This window comes from Zootoca vivipara, chromosome 15 (assembly GCF_965207765.1).
Source record: "Zootoca vivipara chromosome 15, rZooViv2.hap1.1, whole genome shotgun sequence".
Classification (NCBI taxonomy): Eukaryota; Metazoa; Chordata; class Lepidosauria; order Squamata; family Lacertidae; genus Zootoca; species Zootoca vivipara.
In genome coordinates, this window is record NC_142598.1 from 21,714,658 (window position 1) to 21,732,086 (window position 17,429).

General features: G+C 42.0%; 1 protein-coding gene across 1 annotated transcript; it reads right to left on the reverse strand.

Annotated features, from left to right (window-relative positions):
• Positions 1-2,879: 2,879 nt before the first annotated feature.
• Positions 2,880-8,076, reverse strand: LOC132591267 (uncharacterized). Its single transcript, XM_088658944.1, has 3 exons — positions 8,035-8,076; positions 7,584-7,830; positions 2,880-3,723 (listed from the first exon to the last, which is right to left on the reverse strand). Exons 1-3 carry the CDS (start codon positions 8,074-8,076, stop codon positions 3,263-3,265), a joined length of 750 nt encoding a protein of 249 aa, XP_088515070.1. The 3' UTR covers positions 2,880-3,262.
• Positions 8,077-17,429: the final 9,353 nt, after the last annotated feature.

Here is a 17,429-nt window from a genome sequence, read left to right on the forward strand (position 1 = left end):
GCCCTGGGGAGCCTTCTTTTGACAGTGCCTTAGAACCTAGTGATTTGTCTGGACCTTAGAAGCAAAGGCTACTGAATACAGAGTACAAATGAACACAGTATAACAGTGGAAGTACATTTGGTTTCTTATGGGCAAAGGGTGATCTCATGTCAACTTCTCCAAATATCCACACCATATATTTAAAACACATGGCTTTCCCCCAAAGACTATTGGGAACTGTAGTCTACACCCAACGTAGCTATAATTCCCCAGCACCCTTAATAAACTACAATTCCCAGGATTGCTGGGGCAGTAGGAGCCACATGATTTAAATGTATGGTGTGTATGTGAGCATTGTAAAAGTGGAAGTTTCCCTTTCAAAGTTTTGTTCTTCCAGGGTGAGTGTCTGAAGATCAACAACACATGGCCTGGTGTGCTCTGCAGCATAGTTTTCCTGGATATCACTCTTACCTTGTTGATCTCATACCCTCCCTCATTAATAATAATAATAATACTAATAATAATAATAATAATAATAATAATTTTTATTTATACCCCATCTGGGTCAGGGGTTGGACCCTTCAACAGTTCTCCAATGAAAATAGGGACATGGGTGAATAGGGACGCAGGTGGCACTGTGCTAAACCACAGAGCCTAGGGCTTGCCGATCAGAAGGTTGGCGGTTCGAATCCCCACAACGGGGTGAGCTCCCGTTGCTCGGTCCCTGCTCCTGCCAACCTAGCAGTTCGAAAGCATGTCAAAGTGCAAGCAGATAAATAGGTATCGCTACAGCAGGAAGGCAAATGGCATTTCCGTGCGCCGCTCTGGTTTGCCAGAAGTGGCTTTGTCATGCTGGCCACATGACCTGGAAGCTGTATGGCGGCTCCCTCGGCCAATAATGCGATATGAGCGCCGCAACCCCAGAGTCGGTTACGACTGGACCTAATGGTCAGGTGTCCCTTTACCTTTAAGGAAAAGCGGGAAATTCCAGGATCAAATCAGAAATCGGGTTGGCTTCTTTAAATCTGGGACTGTCCCTGGAAAATAGGGACACTTGGAGGGTCTGCTTTTTCATTTCATTGTAATCTAATTTGTGGGACAAAGTTTACCCCCCACTCCATGTGCCTTGCCCCTTCTTGTGCCCCCACCCAATTTCTTTTTTCTTTTTGGTATTGCCACTGCAGTGACACAACAACAGGCACAACTGATGTCAAGGAAGGAAAGGGGGCACATGGATGCCTCTGGCAGGGAACACATGGTTGCGATTAATACAAAGGAGAGCCTTTGTGAAATGTGCTTTAAATGTATGTTGTGGCTGTGAACTGAGCTCCCTGTGTGCAGCAATGTTTGATGCCCAAACATCATTATTTTTAGCTTGGCATTTCCCAATGACACATATTTGAGTTCTGTTTGGGTTCCTGCTGCTGCAGTTGTTGAAACCATATGGCTATCTGGATGTTGTAGCTGTTGCCATTTATTATTTTTAAAGGTTATGTGTATATTGTGAACCTCTTTGGGATCTATTTACACGTGAAAAGCAGTGTGTGTTTTTAAAATAAATAAATAAATAAAGGAGGTAGGAGAAAAGGTGTTCAATTAAAAATAATAACACGCTGCCCACCTGACTGGGTTACCCCAGCCACTTTGTGCAGCTTCCAACAAATTAAAACATCAAACATTGAAATCTTCCTTGTACTGGGTTTCCTTCAGATGTCTTCTAAAAGCCAGATAGTTGTTTATTTCCTTGACATCAGGTGGGAGGGTGTTCCACAGCAGGCACAACTACTGAGAAGAAGAAGAAGAAGAAGAAGAAGAAGAAGAAGAAGAAGAAGAAGAAGAAGAAGAAGAAGAAGAAGAAGAAGAAGAAGAAGAAGAAGAAGAAGAAGAAGAAGAAGAAGAAGAAGAAGAAGAGTAGTAGTTTGGATTTGATATCCTGCTTTATCACTACCCGAAGGAGTCTCAAAGCGGCTCACAATCTCCTATCCCTTCCTCCTCCACAACAAACACTCTGTGAGGTGAGTGGGGCTGAGAGACTTCAGAGAAGCGCATGTGGAGGAGCGGAGACGCGAACCCAGTTCCCCAGATTACGAGTCCACAGCTCTTAAGACAAGGCCCTCTGCCTGGTTCCCTGTAACCTGAATGATGGGGGTGGAGACGCTTCTTTAGGTATGCATGACCAAAGCTGTTTAGGGCTTTAAAGGTCAGCACCAACCCTTTGAATTGTGCTCAGAAACGTACTGGGAGCCAATGTAGATCCTTTAGAAGATGCAGATGCGGTTGCCACTCCCAGCCTCCACCCTGGTGTTCCTTACCACAACCCTGTGAGGGATATCAATACTTTTCCAATGCAGGAAAGATAATAAAGGTGGGAGGCTGAAGCTGAGCTAGCTAGCTTATAACTTCTCCCTAAACTGACAGGTAAAGTCTTAGCTGATACAAGCTGCTACTCACATAAGTGTTCTGTTTAGAAATCCCAAATTGTTGCTGCAAGGGATCACTTTCCATCTCTGCTTGGGGGGTGACATTCCAGGTGGGTTTATGGCCACAAAAATAACTTCCAGCAGCCCTTTGTCAATAGTGTAAAGGGACAGGGTGCCATCTAGTGGGTTTTGACGGATATATTGTTTTGAACGCATAACATATATACAGTGGTACCTCTGGTTAAGAACTTAATTTGTTCCGGAGGTCCGTTCTTAACCTGAAACTGTTATTAACCTGAAGCACCACTTTAGCTAACGGGGCCTCCCACTGCTGCAGAGCCGCCAGAGCACAATTTCTGTTCTCGTCCTGAAGCAAAGTTCTTAACCCGAGGTACTATTTCTGGGTTTAGCGGAGTCTGTAACCTGAAGCATTTGTAACCTGAAGCGTTTGTAACCCGAGGTACCACTGTACACATAATGCATGTTTTAATGTATTTTTAATCTTTGTTGGAAGCCACCCAGAGTGCCTGGGGAAACCCAGCCAGATGGGCAGGATATAAATAAATTATTATTATTATTATTATTATTATTATTATTATATCTGCAGCAGCTGTTTTCACGTGTTGTTCACCCGAGTGCTGCTTCACTCCTCTGCATCTGTCGCAGAGTCAGTCCTTTGTTGATGGCTTCCTTCATGGATCATCACCCTGTCTCTTATTGCTTGACGACTCACGGGAAGACTGGTTTGGTCTGTATTACACCATGCTAAACCCAGTCTCTGGCATCCAGAAATTAGAAGGGGTGTGTGTTCAGGCACCCCACGAATTCGTCACGTTGTGCATTGTTCAGCTGAGCCGCGGTTTTCAGGAAGCATGTAATGTGGGCCCTGTTCCTTGTGATTTCAACAGGAAGGAACTTGAGGCCCCAAAGGAGACACCTTTTCTCCACTTCCCTGCGGTGTGGGAGCAGACGGAGCCACAAGCAAGGAGGAGGGTTTTTGTAGAGGTGTTATATTCACTTTGCACAGTGTGTCGGCTCCAGGCACAATAATATATCCCAGTGTCATTGGCCATGAGGTTTTTGATGCTCAGGAAGAACTTGGTGTCTTCAAGTCTTGATCCTTCGATATGGTCTGGGCCCTCGGCATATGAGGATCCCACGGCAACAGAATAGGCAAGCAGCTGAATCCGCCCTTCGAGAATTTGCCTGTACCAGTAGATATTGGGGTTGGGTGCCCCATTTACGTTGCAATTAAGAGATACCTTGCTGTTTGGCCGCTGTATCACCGACTCTGGTGTCTGAACAATGGTTGGAGAAGAAACACCTACGATCCACCAAAGAAAGCAGGGAAACTCTTAGTACAGTTAAGAATATTTTATTATTGCTGCGTGTCTATGTTATGGGTAGCCAATGTGGTGTTCTCCAGATATTGTTGAAGCTCCCATCCGCTCCTGACGGCATGGCAAATGGTCAAGGGCGATGGGAGTTGTAGTTGAGAATATCCGTAGGATGTTTCACATAAGGAACCCTTGCTAGCTTTGATTTTTCATTTCCAGTGACATTTCATCAGCAAGAGGCATGCCCAAGAAAACACATTCCTACACGTCCCACCACCACCACACATAACTTAAAGCACCACCCTCCTCCAGTGTTTGAAAAACTAATTAACATTTTCACATGGCAATATATTGTTCACGATTAATTGCTCACAGATCCTCCATTCCGGTTTTGTTTAACAATTAATTGCTTGCCATTCTGCATTCATAGTTCATGCTTTATGTCCCTCAAATAATTAAAAAGCGTACGGAACTATAATGTTTATAGCAGAGCACATTATAAAACTTTAGCCCTCTGCTCAAGAGAATGCAGTCTACCAGCAGGAAAATCAACTGGAACTTTGCCCTTGAATTTAGTGGGGGGGGGAATGGACGGTTGCCATAATTATTACCATTCATTATAACTAGGTTTTCTCATACAAGCAGCCAGTATCTTCAAAGTCAATTACGATTGTGGGCTTTTAGCTCATCAGCAAACAGGAAAGCCCGTCTGGAATATCTCCCACTAAATAAATCTATGGTGTGATATACAGAGAGGTATTGCTTGATGCTTGATGTAGGATGGGCAAAGGCAGATTGGGTTCTACTGCTGGATCGCTGGGTGATTTTCGGTAGATGACACAAGGTTTTCAGAGTCTACATACTGTATATTCCTGCATATAAGACTACTTATCCAGAAGAAGGCAACCAAAATGGTCAAAGGCCTGAAAACGATGCCTCATGAGGAACGGCTGAGGGAGCTGGGTATGTTTAGCCTGGAGAAGAGAAGGTTAAGGGGTGATATGATAGTCATGTTCAAATATATAAAAGGATGTCATATAGAGGAGGGAGAAAGGTTGTTTTCTGCTGTTCCAGAGAAGCGGACACGGAGCAATGGATTCAAGCTACAAGAAAGAAGATTCCACCTAAACATTAGGAAGAACTTCCTGACAGAATTTGCTACCAAGGAGTGTGGTGGAGTCTCCTTCTTTGGAGGTCTTTAAGCGGAGGCTTGACAGGCATATGTCAAGAATGCTTTGATGGTGTTTCCTGCTTGGCAGGGGGTTGGACTGGATGGCCCTCATGGTCTCTTCCAACTCTATGATTCTATGATACTTTTTAACCCAGGAAAATCTTTTCTAAGTCGGGGGTCGTCTTATACGCAGGGTCGTATTTCTTATATGGCGAGTATATCCCAAACTCTATATTTTAACTGGAAAAGTTGGGGGTCGTCTTATACGTCCAGTTGTCTTATACGTCGGAATATACGGGTAGGTTTATCAATAACAGCAGCACCCAGGCACCTACATTACGCTGCTGAAATTAACAAAGCTGGGGAGAGGGTAACTAGGAGTTGATCTTTGTGTTGTAGAAGGACTAGTTCTGGTATTCCTTAATTCAGGAAGCAGGTTTCTTTTGCTTGGGTCCTGTTGGTGAACTATGAGATTCTTGTAAGAAAACATCTAGGTCTGAAGTCTGCCCAAACCTGCTTTAGAGGACTGCCCCCTTTCCATGACACCTTGACTTTGTATGAAAGAACAAAGGACTGCTTTCCCCAGAATGACAAACAACCTACCCAATGCCCTATAATGTCCCAAGGGCTAGAGAGAGGCAATAGATCAGGTGGCATGATAGTCAATGTTGGCTGGGTGTGTGCCCACCTTCCCCTCCACCCCAGCCCCAGTTATAACATTGCTATAATAACCATGATAATAAAATGGACCCTCCATGTTCAGGGTTAGCATATCTACTCCTCAACCAGGGAGGTTCGTTGTTTGTGTGCCATCATTGGGATTTTCCTGTAGGATCTTGTTGGTCCCTGCTGGAAATGGGGGGGGGGCAATGGCACTTTCCCCCTTCCAACCCATACCTGCCAAGTTCCTGTCGGAGAAATAAGGGACCGGACCGGAAGTAGCAGACCGGAAGTAGCGCTGCCGCCATTTTGGAACTGGGCGGGGCATGCTCAGAAGCGACTTTTGATGCTGCTCTGCCCAGTTCCAAAATGGCCGCTGCGCCAGAAGTCGCACTGCAGCCATTTTGGAACTGGGCAGAACAGCATCAAAAGTCGCTTCTGAGCATGCTCCGCCCAGTTCCAAAATGGCCGCCACGCCAGAATAAACCGGGGGGAAACAAAAAATCCATTTTTTCAGCTGGGAACAGCTGGAAAAACGGGGGTTTCCCGGGGAATACGGGAGACTTGGCAGCTATGTTCCAACCACATGCTGTTCTGGAGTTTCTTGTGACACCCCCACCCCCAGTCAATTCCAGGGGACGCAGGGGTGCAAAGCCCCATTGCACAGGTGGAAATCCTTGCAGAGGGCTCCCATTAAATGCGACTCATTAGGCAAATTCCAGTTAGGGTGCTGGCCTCGATGGACCTTGGAGTTTTTACGGTTTTCAGGCAAAAGAGGTTTTTGCCAATTTGTACACTGCTTCAGAAATTTGCTTCGACCAGATATACATAGCAGAAGCAAAAGTAATGAGCACAAACATCACAATCTCGCATTTCCTCCTTTTTAGAAACTGCCATCTGTCTCTCTCTCCACTTTGTTTTGAAATTTCCCCAATTCACAGAGAAACAAAGTGAGCAATGCTGATTGATTCAATCAATGTTATCAATCACCTTCGTTTCGCACACAAGGCATAGGGAGGTTTGCTGAGTTCTTCCTCCCACGAGGGATTCAATAAAAGTGATCTGTATTGGTGATTTGTCTTAAAACAGATGTGCACATTCCTTTATCTTCTGCAGTTGCCAACCTGGTTCTGCAATCCTGGGGGCAGGGAGTGCGGTTTGAATGCCTCCACCATGCAGGTTGGCCTAAGTCAGTATGAGGTGTCCACAACCGGACAGAGTGCCACTAAGGGCTACGTGATGTTGGCATGCTATCACCACACTTCACAGAATCATAGAATTGTAGAGGGACCCTGAGGATCATCTAGTCCAACCCCGTGCAATGCAGGAATGTGCAGCTGTCCCATACAGGGATTGAACCTGCAACCTTGGTATGATCAGCACCACACTCTAACCAGGCTGACTTGCTTAGACCGACGCATGCAGCAGAGGAAAGACTTTTCCTAGCAAATCACATCATGTGAAGTTGACTTTCCAAACGGTACTGCCGATACGGTATTTGAAGTGGTTCACATACCATTATCTCAGCAATCTGTATGAATCACTTTCTAAGGGAGGTCTGGGCTATTATCCCCGAGGACTGAGAGAGGCAAAGTCATTTGCTGCAGGTCACCTAATGCAGGGATGGCTAACCTGTGCCTCTAGGCTACAGCCCCATCATTTCTTACAATTGGCCATGCCAGCCGGGGTGATAGAAGCTGGGAGTCCAAGAACATCAAGATTGACAGCACAAACTGCTGATATCTTGAGCTGTTGCAACAGACATTTCCTGGTGAAAGTAGAAATTGACTCTTATTCCAATTCCCATGTTTCAAACGCTGGAGGGCCACAGATTTTGCCATCCCAGACCCGAGGAGCATGAACCACAGACTTCTGCACCACCTTTTAAACTACACCATCTCAGTTGGGTGCCTCGACAATGCCCCCCCCCCAATTGTTATACGCTCAAAGCCACATATTGCTAGCTTAACTCAAATGCAAATAGTCAACACAGATGGGAAGAGCTGCTCTACTTACATGAAATGCCTATGGCAAGCCAAAGCAAAGCACAAATCGGCCACAGGGTTGCCATGTAATCTTGCCTCGCTGCTGCCTTCTGAATCCTCCTTCCTTTGACTTGGTTTCTATGCCTTTGCGGAGAACATTGCTCTTCGTTGCATTCACGTTCCTCGTTTAGAGTGCACCCTGCTGAAGAAGCCTGAAGTTGCAGGTACAAATACTGTACTCTCACATGCAGTATTGACACACTCTCCACCAAGATTTTCTTATAAATAATATCATACCCTCCAACATTTCTCCAGTGAAAATAGGGACGTCCTATTCCACCATCATAATAGTAATAATGTTACCCCAGACACTCTGAGCAGCTTTCAACATATATAAAAACATAATAGAACATTAAACATTTAAAAACATCCCTATACAGGGCTGCCTTCAGATGTCTTGTAAAGGCTATATAGTTACTTACCCCCTTGGCTTGGTGGTCACATGACTCCATACCCTCCGACATTTCTCTGATGAAAATAGGGATGCCCTAAGGGAAAGCGGGACATTCCAGGATCCAATCAGAGAGCGGGGTGGCTTCTGTAAATCCGGGACCGTCCCTGGAAAACAGGGACACTTGCTTATACCACATGAGGTCCGGAGGGTGGCAACATGAGAACAGGCATTTTCGGTAATGGCTTCCCATCAATGGGCTTCCCACCAATGGACCACTTGAAAATTGCTGGAGGTTTTGGTGGAGCACTCAATGGTTTCCCTGCCATTGGGGCAATTTCAATATAGTGTGCTGGATGCTGTACGATCATTGTGTTTTATTGCTTCTTACAGACTGCATTCTGTTTTATTACAATTGGCGCTTGCTGAATTCATATTGTAATACATTAAAAATGTAGTACGTAAGAAATAAAAGCAGCAATAGAAATGCAATTAAAAATACAATTTAATGCTGACATGACATGGGCCACCCGAATGAAACATGCAGACCATTGGTGATCCACGGACCACAGTTTGGGATCCCCGCCTTGGAGCTACAACATCCTCAACAGTTGGCCCTCCAACCTCAGCTTGGAGATCTTCTGTGAGCAGGGGCCTCTGAACATTGAGGGGGACTAGCCCAGAGGGACACAGTGCCAGGGCCCCCAGGAGCCAGTGCCCTGGGCACTACATATGAAGGAGAAGACACACACTCAGACTGCTGAATAAAAAAGAATACTGTACTGTACTTGGTTTTTTGTACCTCAGTCTAGTCTTATGTAACTCTAGTATCATCAGCGCCACCTAGTGATGTTAATTGTAACTGCACTTCCTTTGCAACTACAGCCGTACCTTGGAAGTCGAACGGAATCTGTTCCGGAGGACTGTTCGACTTCCAAAACGTTCGGAAACCACAGCACGGCTTCTGATTGCAATCGGAAGCCGTGGAAGCCCCGTAGGACATTAGACTTCCAAAAATAGTTTGCAAACTGGAACAGACACTTCTGGGTTTGCGGCATTCAGGAGCCAAAACATTCAAAAACTAAGCTGTTTTAAAAACCAAGGTACAACTATATCAGGTCCCGTTTATTACACCTACCACCACTCCTCTAAGTATTGTACTTACTCGAATGTAATGCGGAACTTTCTTAGCCAAATTTAGGGTGTACATTAGATTTGATTACAAGCTTGAAAAACAGTGCTGACATAGCAAATACTTTTTTGTTTCAAGGTTTTGAAATTTGAGGTCCACATTTGATTTGATGGAGCGTTAGATTCGCATAAATACGATAACTGTTTCAATTGCCAGAACTGCTCCTATTATCAAAGAATTTCTCCTAATGTTCAGATGAAAACTCCTGTAATTTAAGCCTACACCATCCAGCTCTGCAGTGAACAAAATGTGCCCTGGGTTTTATTAATAATAATAATAATAATAATAATAATAATAATAAATTATATTTATACCCCGCCCTCCCCAGCCAAGACCGGGCTCAGGGCAGCTAACACCGGATATAAAACAATTGATTAAAATACAGCTTTAAAACAAGATTAAATACAACATTAAAATGCAGCCTCATTTCAATAGAACCTCAAATCAAAAACTGTTTGGGGAAGAAAATGTCTTTTAACTATTTGATTGCTCCCCCCGCAACTACCGTTAATATTCCTAGGACTATTGCTACAGCATTACTAAACACACACACAATTTTCCCTAATAACATGTCCTATTTAAGCAGCTAGTGGGAAATGGGGTTGAAATATAGCAATCTGCCACAATTTCCAGCAAGATATATTCATTTATTTCAGTTATGAATCACTCTGTGTTCTGTAAGTGACCAGCCACAGGGCAGCTTAACAAAATAATACGACACAATCAAGTAAACACTTAAAATCAACAACTGAGGCACCGCAATGCAACTCTCAAACATGCCCAAAGGCACAGAAGCACAACCACAGTTGCTTGAGCCTAAAACAACACATCCAAATGGCAAAAGGGAGGCTGATATTCTTTCAGCAATAAATACAGTAAATAATCAGCATTTTGAAAATCTGGGCCTTCGTTTTCCTCCATGAGGCATGTGGCCTGTTGAATGGGGACTGCTCTGAGATGAGGAATCAACTGTTTTTCCACAGTTGCCCGCTTTCCTGGAATTGCTAACTTTTATTCACTTACTTTTTACAGACCATCCAGATGGTGTCGTTAACTTACAGCGTTCCAGTGTTTTCTGAGCCGTTCTGGTGTTTTTGAAGGCCATAGAATCATAGAGTTGTAGAGTTGGAAGGGACCTCAAGGGTCATTTAGTCCAGTCCAACCTCCTGCAATGGAAGAACCACACCTATCCTGCTCCCATTAAAATAGCTCAAGACATAACAGGGCAAACGTGGCAATTTAAACGAATAATAATCCCATCTTGTGCAAAATCCTAGGCACACCTCAGAGGATTTTGAGATAGAGAGAGGGAGAGAATGTGAATTCTATTCTCACAACAGCAATGTGAGACAGAAGTTCAAATAGGACACAGTTGACTATATTAGCTCTAAAAAACAGACACACAAAACACAGTTTTGGAGTTTAGATTAGGAAACCATGAAAGCGATCATTTCCAAATTCTTCAGGGCAAAGATCAACATTAATTAATGCACTTTTTAAAAAAAGGGGGGGAATGTCAATCATAACTCATTCACTGAGCAATTACTCCCAACTTCTAGAGGACCTGGCAATAAATGCTGCTTGCACATGTCATATGAGGTGATGTGAAACTGTTATTTACAGTATGATAAACACTGCCAAATGTGCATAATAGTAGTGATGGTATTTGGTAAGTTTTTTTCACAAAAGAAACAGACTTAAGATGCACAGTGCCATGTCTCAAGTTCTCCAGCATATTAAAGCAAGCGCAGAGATAAAATGCAAATAGGATTGCCAACTGTTCAGCTCACTGCAGCTGTCTTTTAACAGCAGCTTGATGTGTAGCAGTGTAGCCATTAGCAGGTGGAAATGTTTATCTCCATGGTATGTATGGAAAGCCTTTGCCAGATGATCTTCTGCACATTAAAAATAAGCACAAGAGCAGGCTAGACACTTGTTTTTCTGGCCACTTGGCAATATAATTGTCCCTTTCTGCCCAGGACAACCCTGATTCTCTGGTGGTTGTTCCGAATAAAACACTGTCCCCATTATGCTTCTGTTTCAGCATTTTGCAGAGATTTGGGGGTGCTTAAAAGAAAGTTTATATATATATATATATATATATATATATATATATATATATATATATATATATATATATATAGACACACACACACACACAAATGTACGACCGCTAAAAGAATCCTGGGAACTGCAGTTTGGAGGCGCAGGTTAATTCTGTGTCCAGGGCAGCTGTCTACCAGCTCCATCTGGTATGCAGACTGTCTCACCAGAGTGGTGCGTGCTCTAGTTATCTCCCGCTTGGACTACTGCAATGCGCTCTACGTGGGGCTACCTTTGAAGGTGACCCAGAATCTGCAACTAATCCAGAATGCCGCAGCTAGACTGGTGACTGGGAGTGGCCGCCGAGACCATATAACACCGGTCCTGAAAGACCTGCATTGGCTCCCAGTACATTTCTGAGCACAGTTCAAAGTGTTAGTGCTGACCTTTAAAGCCCTAAACGACCTTGGTCCAGTATACCTGAAGGAGCGTCTCCACCCACATCGTTCAGCCCAAACACTGAGATCCAGAGCCAAGGGCCTTCTGGCGGTTCCCTCACTGCGAGAATTTAGGTCAGGCACCCCCAAACTTTGGCCCTCCAGATGTTTTGGACTACAATTCCCATCATCCCTGACCACTGGTCCTGTTAGCTAGGGATCATGGGAGTTGTAGGCCAAAACATCTGGAGGGCCGCAGTTTGGGGATGCCTGAATTAGGTTATAGGGAACCAGGCAGAGGGCCTTCTTGGTGATGGTAATAAACAACTATCTGACTTTTAGAAGACATCTGAAAGATGTCTTAAGGAAGTTTTTAATGTTTGATGTTTTTAATAATGTTTTTAATATTATGTTGGGAGTCACCCAGAATGGCTAGGGAAACCCATGCAGATAGGGTTTATTATTATTATTATTATTATTATTATTATTATTATTATTATTATTATTATTACAGTCATACCTTGGTTTAAGTATGCTTCGGTTTGAGTACTTTCAAACTGAAAGTACTCCGCGGACCCGTATGGAACGGATTAACCCACTTTCCATTACTTTCAATGGGAAAGTTGGCTTCAGGTTAAGTCATAGCTGCCAAGTTATCCCTTATTTTAAGGGATTTTCCCTTATGCTGAATAGGCTTCCTCGCGAGAAAAGGGAAAACTTGGCAGCTATGGGTTAAGTACAGACTTCTGGAACCAATCGTGTACTTAATCCGAGGTACCACTGTATTATTATTATTATTGATTGCGAGAGATTTTTTCTCTCAAAAATTATTTCCTGTAGCACAAATGGATGAACTTTTGCCTATTAATGACTAAAATGAGGTATATTCCATTGAAATATTTAAAAAGGTTACGCACAAACCATTTTAAAAAAATTTGTATGCCGTTTTACCATTTCATAAAATTGTATTAACAATTCTATATATATTTCGTATCAAATTTGGACACAACACCACATTCCACAATGGGGAGTGTTCTTAGCAACATAGGGTAAACAAATGTCACACCTGCGCAAGGTAAAAGCCCCTTTTTGGGACCTCAAAACTCAGCCAGCAGACCCTGCCGGGCATGCTGGGAAAAGAACCTACAGGAGAGGTAGCAAAACATCGTCCTCTAGCGGCGTCTAGACTGTTACTGCAGCTTTAAAAAGCTTCCTTGTGTGTTTGATGACCCTATATAATGTTGTATATATGTGACTCTAAAGCTTGGGTCCATTTTTATATCTGCTTACAGTGACTTCAAAAATGGTCAAAAAACTGATAAATAAATTTTTTTAAATCATTTTGTGTGTGAGGGTTTTTTTTATCAAATCTCTTTGGAAGTAAGATTTTATCTAATCTTTAATGAAAGCTCATCAAATTATGATACAGGGAAATGAGGTTGTAAAGAAGTCATCACCCTAATGCGCATACATGCACTACTCTTCTTAAAATTGCTTTGCTCAATCCTTCTGGAACTACCTCACACACTAAAATTGTAGATGTACTGAGATCATTTAAGAGTACAGTACTATGACTGGCTGCAGCTGCTAGTTGGGCGTCATGAATCTGGGCTTCATTCCACCTAGTGTATTATATTATTCTTTCCTTTGTGTAACATTATCTTTTTTTAAAAAAAAATTATTACATTAAACCCACCCACCCCCCATCTTATCTGATGAATGGATCTCTGGGTTTCTTTATTCTGAGAACCATTTCCACACACACACACCAGTCATTCTCTCATACAAGTATTTTATTAATCCCCCTCCTCAGCCTGTTTTCTTTGCATTTTAAAGCTTTAAAAGCCCCATATAAGGGCAGACTTTAAAGAACCTATGTTTATTGGCCAAATGTGCATTACTCTGCAATTACTAACTTTGATTTAATCAACAATTTTCTTGCTCAACCACTATAATAGGAGAAATATTCTCTCTCCCTGCCTCCTTGCTTTACATAATCTGGTTTGGATTATACTATTCTGAATTAAGGATGCCAAATAACCTGACAAAAATGATTTTGCTTACTCGTATGCTTTCTAACCTCCAGGTTAAGCTTTTTCACAGCTTGAAGATATTAAACAATCTGCTAATGCCAGCAGATCAGGCTACAGTTAAAAGGCACAGGAGCTGGGGCTGGTAAGAAAAAACATTTGCAATGCTAACCTGAAAATTTTATGTAATTGTACATATTTTGCCACTTCTATTGTGCATCCTAAAATCCAGGTCCTTTGTAAATAGACTTTTAGACAGACACTAGGTGTCCCCTTTTTAAAAAGGTCAGAATCTGCCTTTAGTCTGTATGAGGACAGTATTTGATGGTGGAAAGATAAGACATTGCTTTTTAAGAGAGTGGAACATGGTATCCATCCCTTTTTTTATCACAGGTGGAAAAATAATTTGGGAATGGCAGGGTTTTTTGTTTTGTTTTTTGTTTTAGTGGTCTCTGGGGAAATAGTTAAACACCGTTTTCTACCCACTGCCCCTTCTCTGATCAATTTCACAGCCTCCTGCAGCTGCTTTTCATTAAGAGAAAGGGAGGAAAGCTGGAAAAGTGTTATATGAAGCTGCAATTTAATCTAGTTTGGCCTAGAAGAGAGAGTAAACAGTATCTGAGTTCAGGGGCCTTGGTCAAAATAGTGAAAGATCTGCTTGTAGTGCCACCCCCCACCCCCACTCTGGCAGATCCTCCAAGTGTCCCTATTTTCCAGGGACAGTCCTGGATTTACGGAAGCCATCCTGGTTTCTGATTTGCTCCTGGAATGTCCTGCTTTTCCTTAAGACGCCCACATTTTCATTGGAGAAATGTTGGAGGGTATGGAGTTATGCGACCCGAGCCAAGGAGGTAAGTAACCAGGGTCGGATATAGGTTTGATGAGGCCCTAAGCTACTGAAGGTAATGGGTTCCTTTATAGGTCCAACTGTCCTTTGTCAACAACAAATTGTCACAGTTTTTTGTGTTGAATATATGCTATATGGTAATTTATGGACCTAATAGGTATCTAAAGCCATTTGCACATAACAAGCTATGTATTTTATCAAAGTAATTTTGGAACTGAAATACAATTAAGAAGAAGTATATTAATAGTGAAATACAATTAAGAAGTACATTAATAGTGAAATAATTATTAAGCTCTAACTTAAAATGATTTTTTTATTCATAACTTAATAATGCAAACACATTGGCATTTGGCAATAACAAAAGTTCCTTTAGAAACACAATTTACAAAGACTCATAATCTAGTCTCTAGAAACTTGCTATAACATGAAATAATAATTGTAGGCTTTATTTTATTTGTTTTTTTATCTTACATTTTGGAGATGTACATCCAGGTTTTTTTTTCCTTTAATTTTTTAGGGGCCCCAAGAGAGTGGGGCTCTAAGCTAGAGCTCGATTAGCTTATTCATAAATCTGGCACTGTAAGTAACTATTCAACCTTTAGAAGACACCTGAAGGCAGCCTTGTATAGGGAAGTTTTTTTAAATGTTTCATGATTCATTATGTTTTTATATATGTTGGAAGCCATCCAGAGCGACTGAGGCAACCCAGTAAAATTGAGGGGTATAAATAATACATTATTATTATTATTATTATTGAATAGGGCACCCCTATTTTCATCTGAGAAATGCTGGAGGATATGCTCTGGCCACGCACCTGTGTCTTTAACAGCAGCCAGTTACTGGGAAATTTCACAAATTAAGTTTTCTCACCACTTGGCCTGGAACCGGAATGAAAGAGAATTGGCTGTCTTGCTATGGTTTGTCAAACATCAGTTCTATGGAGACGGGTTTTTAGACTTGGGTGGGTGAGTGTTTTGTTTGGGAGGTGGGATTGCTTCAAATTGTTTTTAAATGCTGTTTGTTAATTTGTATTTTTTATTTGCACTTATATTTGTTGGCTGGGGTATTGTTGAGGGGATTTTGTTGAGGAAATGTGTTTTTTGTTAAGTTTGGTATACATTAGTATCCTTAACTGTTTTAATTGTTTTTATTACGTCTTTTGTGCTTTTTACGTTGTAACTTTATGTTGTGAACTGCCCCGAGATAGATACAGTATACAGATATAGGGTGGTATACAAATTTAATGTAAAAAACAATAAGTTTGTTGAAGGAAACCAGGAAAAACAAAAGTTGCCCATTTTGCACGTGTCCTTTTAGCAGAGGTCTGAGGTGAAGAAAACAGAAGATGGAGCTATTTGTGGCATGGGGCTCAACTTTATCACCTGCTAGGCCCGCTTTCAGATTTTGGCAGGCCTAACTGTTTCACTCTTTATCTCTGGTCAAGCAGGTTTTGAAATAACTTAGGGGAGGGGGGGGGAAATCTGCCAGCGATCAAAGGTGCATGATCAAATTGTAGAGTTTGCAAAAGGTGTTGATAACTGTTAAGGGACCTCTATTATCCTGACAGAGCTACAATTGTCAGAGTTTCCTGGGAAGAAGGGTTTTGGTTGTTTAAACCACTTTTAGAAACTGTAACTCTGTGAGGGGGATCGGGGGTCTCCTAACAGTTTTCATTACCTCAGACAAACTGCAGTATCCCAAGATTATTTGAGGGAAGCCATGGCTAGTCAGATGGAAAGATGATAATAGAATAATAATTATTATTTTTAGATTTGCTTCCATCCTTATATTCCCCTGCTTTTTTGGGGGGGGGGTGAATGCTAACTGCAAAAAGGCCCAGCTGCCCTTTGCGTTTGGTGTTCCTAAGCTTTAACTAATGAATTTCTGTCAGGCTGCTGCTAAAAGCTGAAGGAGCTATGAAAAGATATGGTTAGGGAGGGAAAGTGAGAAATCTTTTGCGAATAAGAAACTATATTGGAGGAAGTTTATTTGTAAGCTGGATTGAGTCCCGCCAGGGAAAAAAGGCAGCGTTTAAATGAATATCTAATAGGAATAAGTTGGAGTGGTTTTCTGAATGGAAAACCAGAAGCAAAAACTCCACAAGTAGTTGTATGTAGCAATCCTAGGAAGCAATTTTGAGAACACCAAAGAGAGAATTAAAATATAGAACTGGAACCATTTTCGTTGCCATCGTAGGACTTTTGCATAAGTAAAGTCTCTGTCTTCTGTTTGCATAATATTTGTAAGTTTTACAGTGGCAAATATTTCAGAGGCGGAAATAGGATTGCCTCAACCACGCACACAATTAATTGTATGTTTGACTGTAGCTGGGAACAATAAATTTAGCCGGTGAAATTTCCATTTGAGGTAACATTTTATTTGCTGTATTTCTGTGTGCTGCAGTTAAACCTGCCCAAACAGAACCAGAGAAAAGCGAGGCAAGAGGTGGGGATCTGAATAAAAAGTAGTAAAATTCTTTAATATGCTTTAATATGCATATTTAATATGTGGTATAAATGCATCTGGTTTGCAATACTTAGCCAAAGTATGGGAGCAGGAGGCGGAGAGTCATTCTTGAAAAGTAAATTTCAAGATAATACAACTTTGGACATTATTTTTTCCTTTGGTGAGCTAACTATAATTGTATATTACATTGCTTTCTTCTTTCTTGTATAGAAAAAGAAGAAGAAACAGGACATGAGAAGTTGGTAACTTCTGCATTGGCAGGTGGGGAAATAGTAGTGAATTGTGATGAATGTTCAAGGAGTGGAAGGCATTCTAAAAGTAGCAGAGCCAGACACAATAGAGAAATATCCGTGGGGAGAAAGAGGGGTGGGAACTTAGAAGAAGAGAGTGTTCCCCCCCCCCATCTTATGG

What these genes read in the sequence shown, in the direction of transcription:
- LOC132591267 (XM_088658944.1), bottom strand. Translation starts at nt 8,076, where the DNA reads ATGTCGGAGGGTATGGAGTCATGTGACCACCAAGCCAAGGGG. An exon ending in GTGACCACCAAGCCAAGGGG is followed by an intron (nt 7,831 to 8,034) that starts GTAAGTAACTAT and finishes ATTATTTATAAG; the next exon opens with AAAATCTTGGTGGAGAGTGT. An exon ending in GCTTGCCATAGGCATTTCAT is followed by an intron (nt 3,724 to 7,583) that starts GTAAGTAGAGCA and finishes GGTGGATCGTAG; the next exon opens with GTGTTTCTTCTCCAACCATT.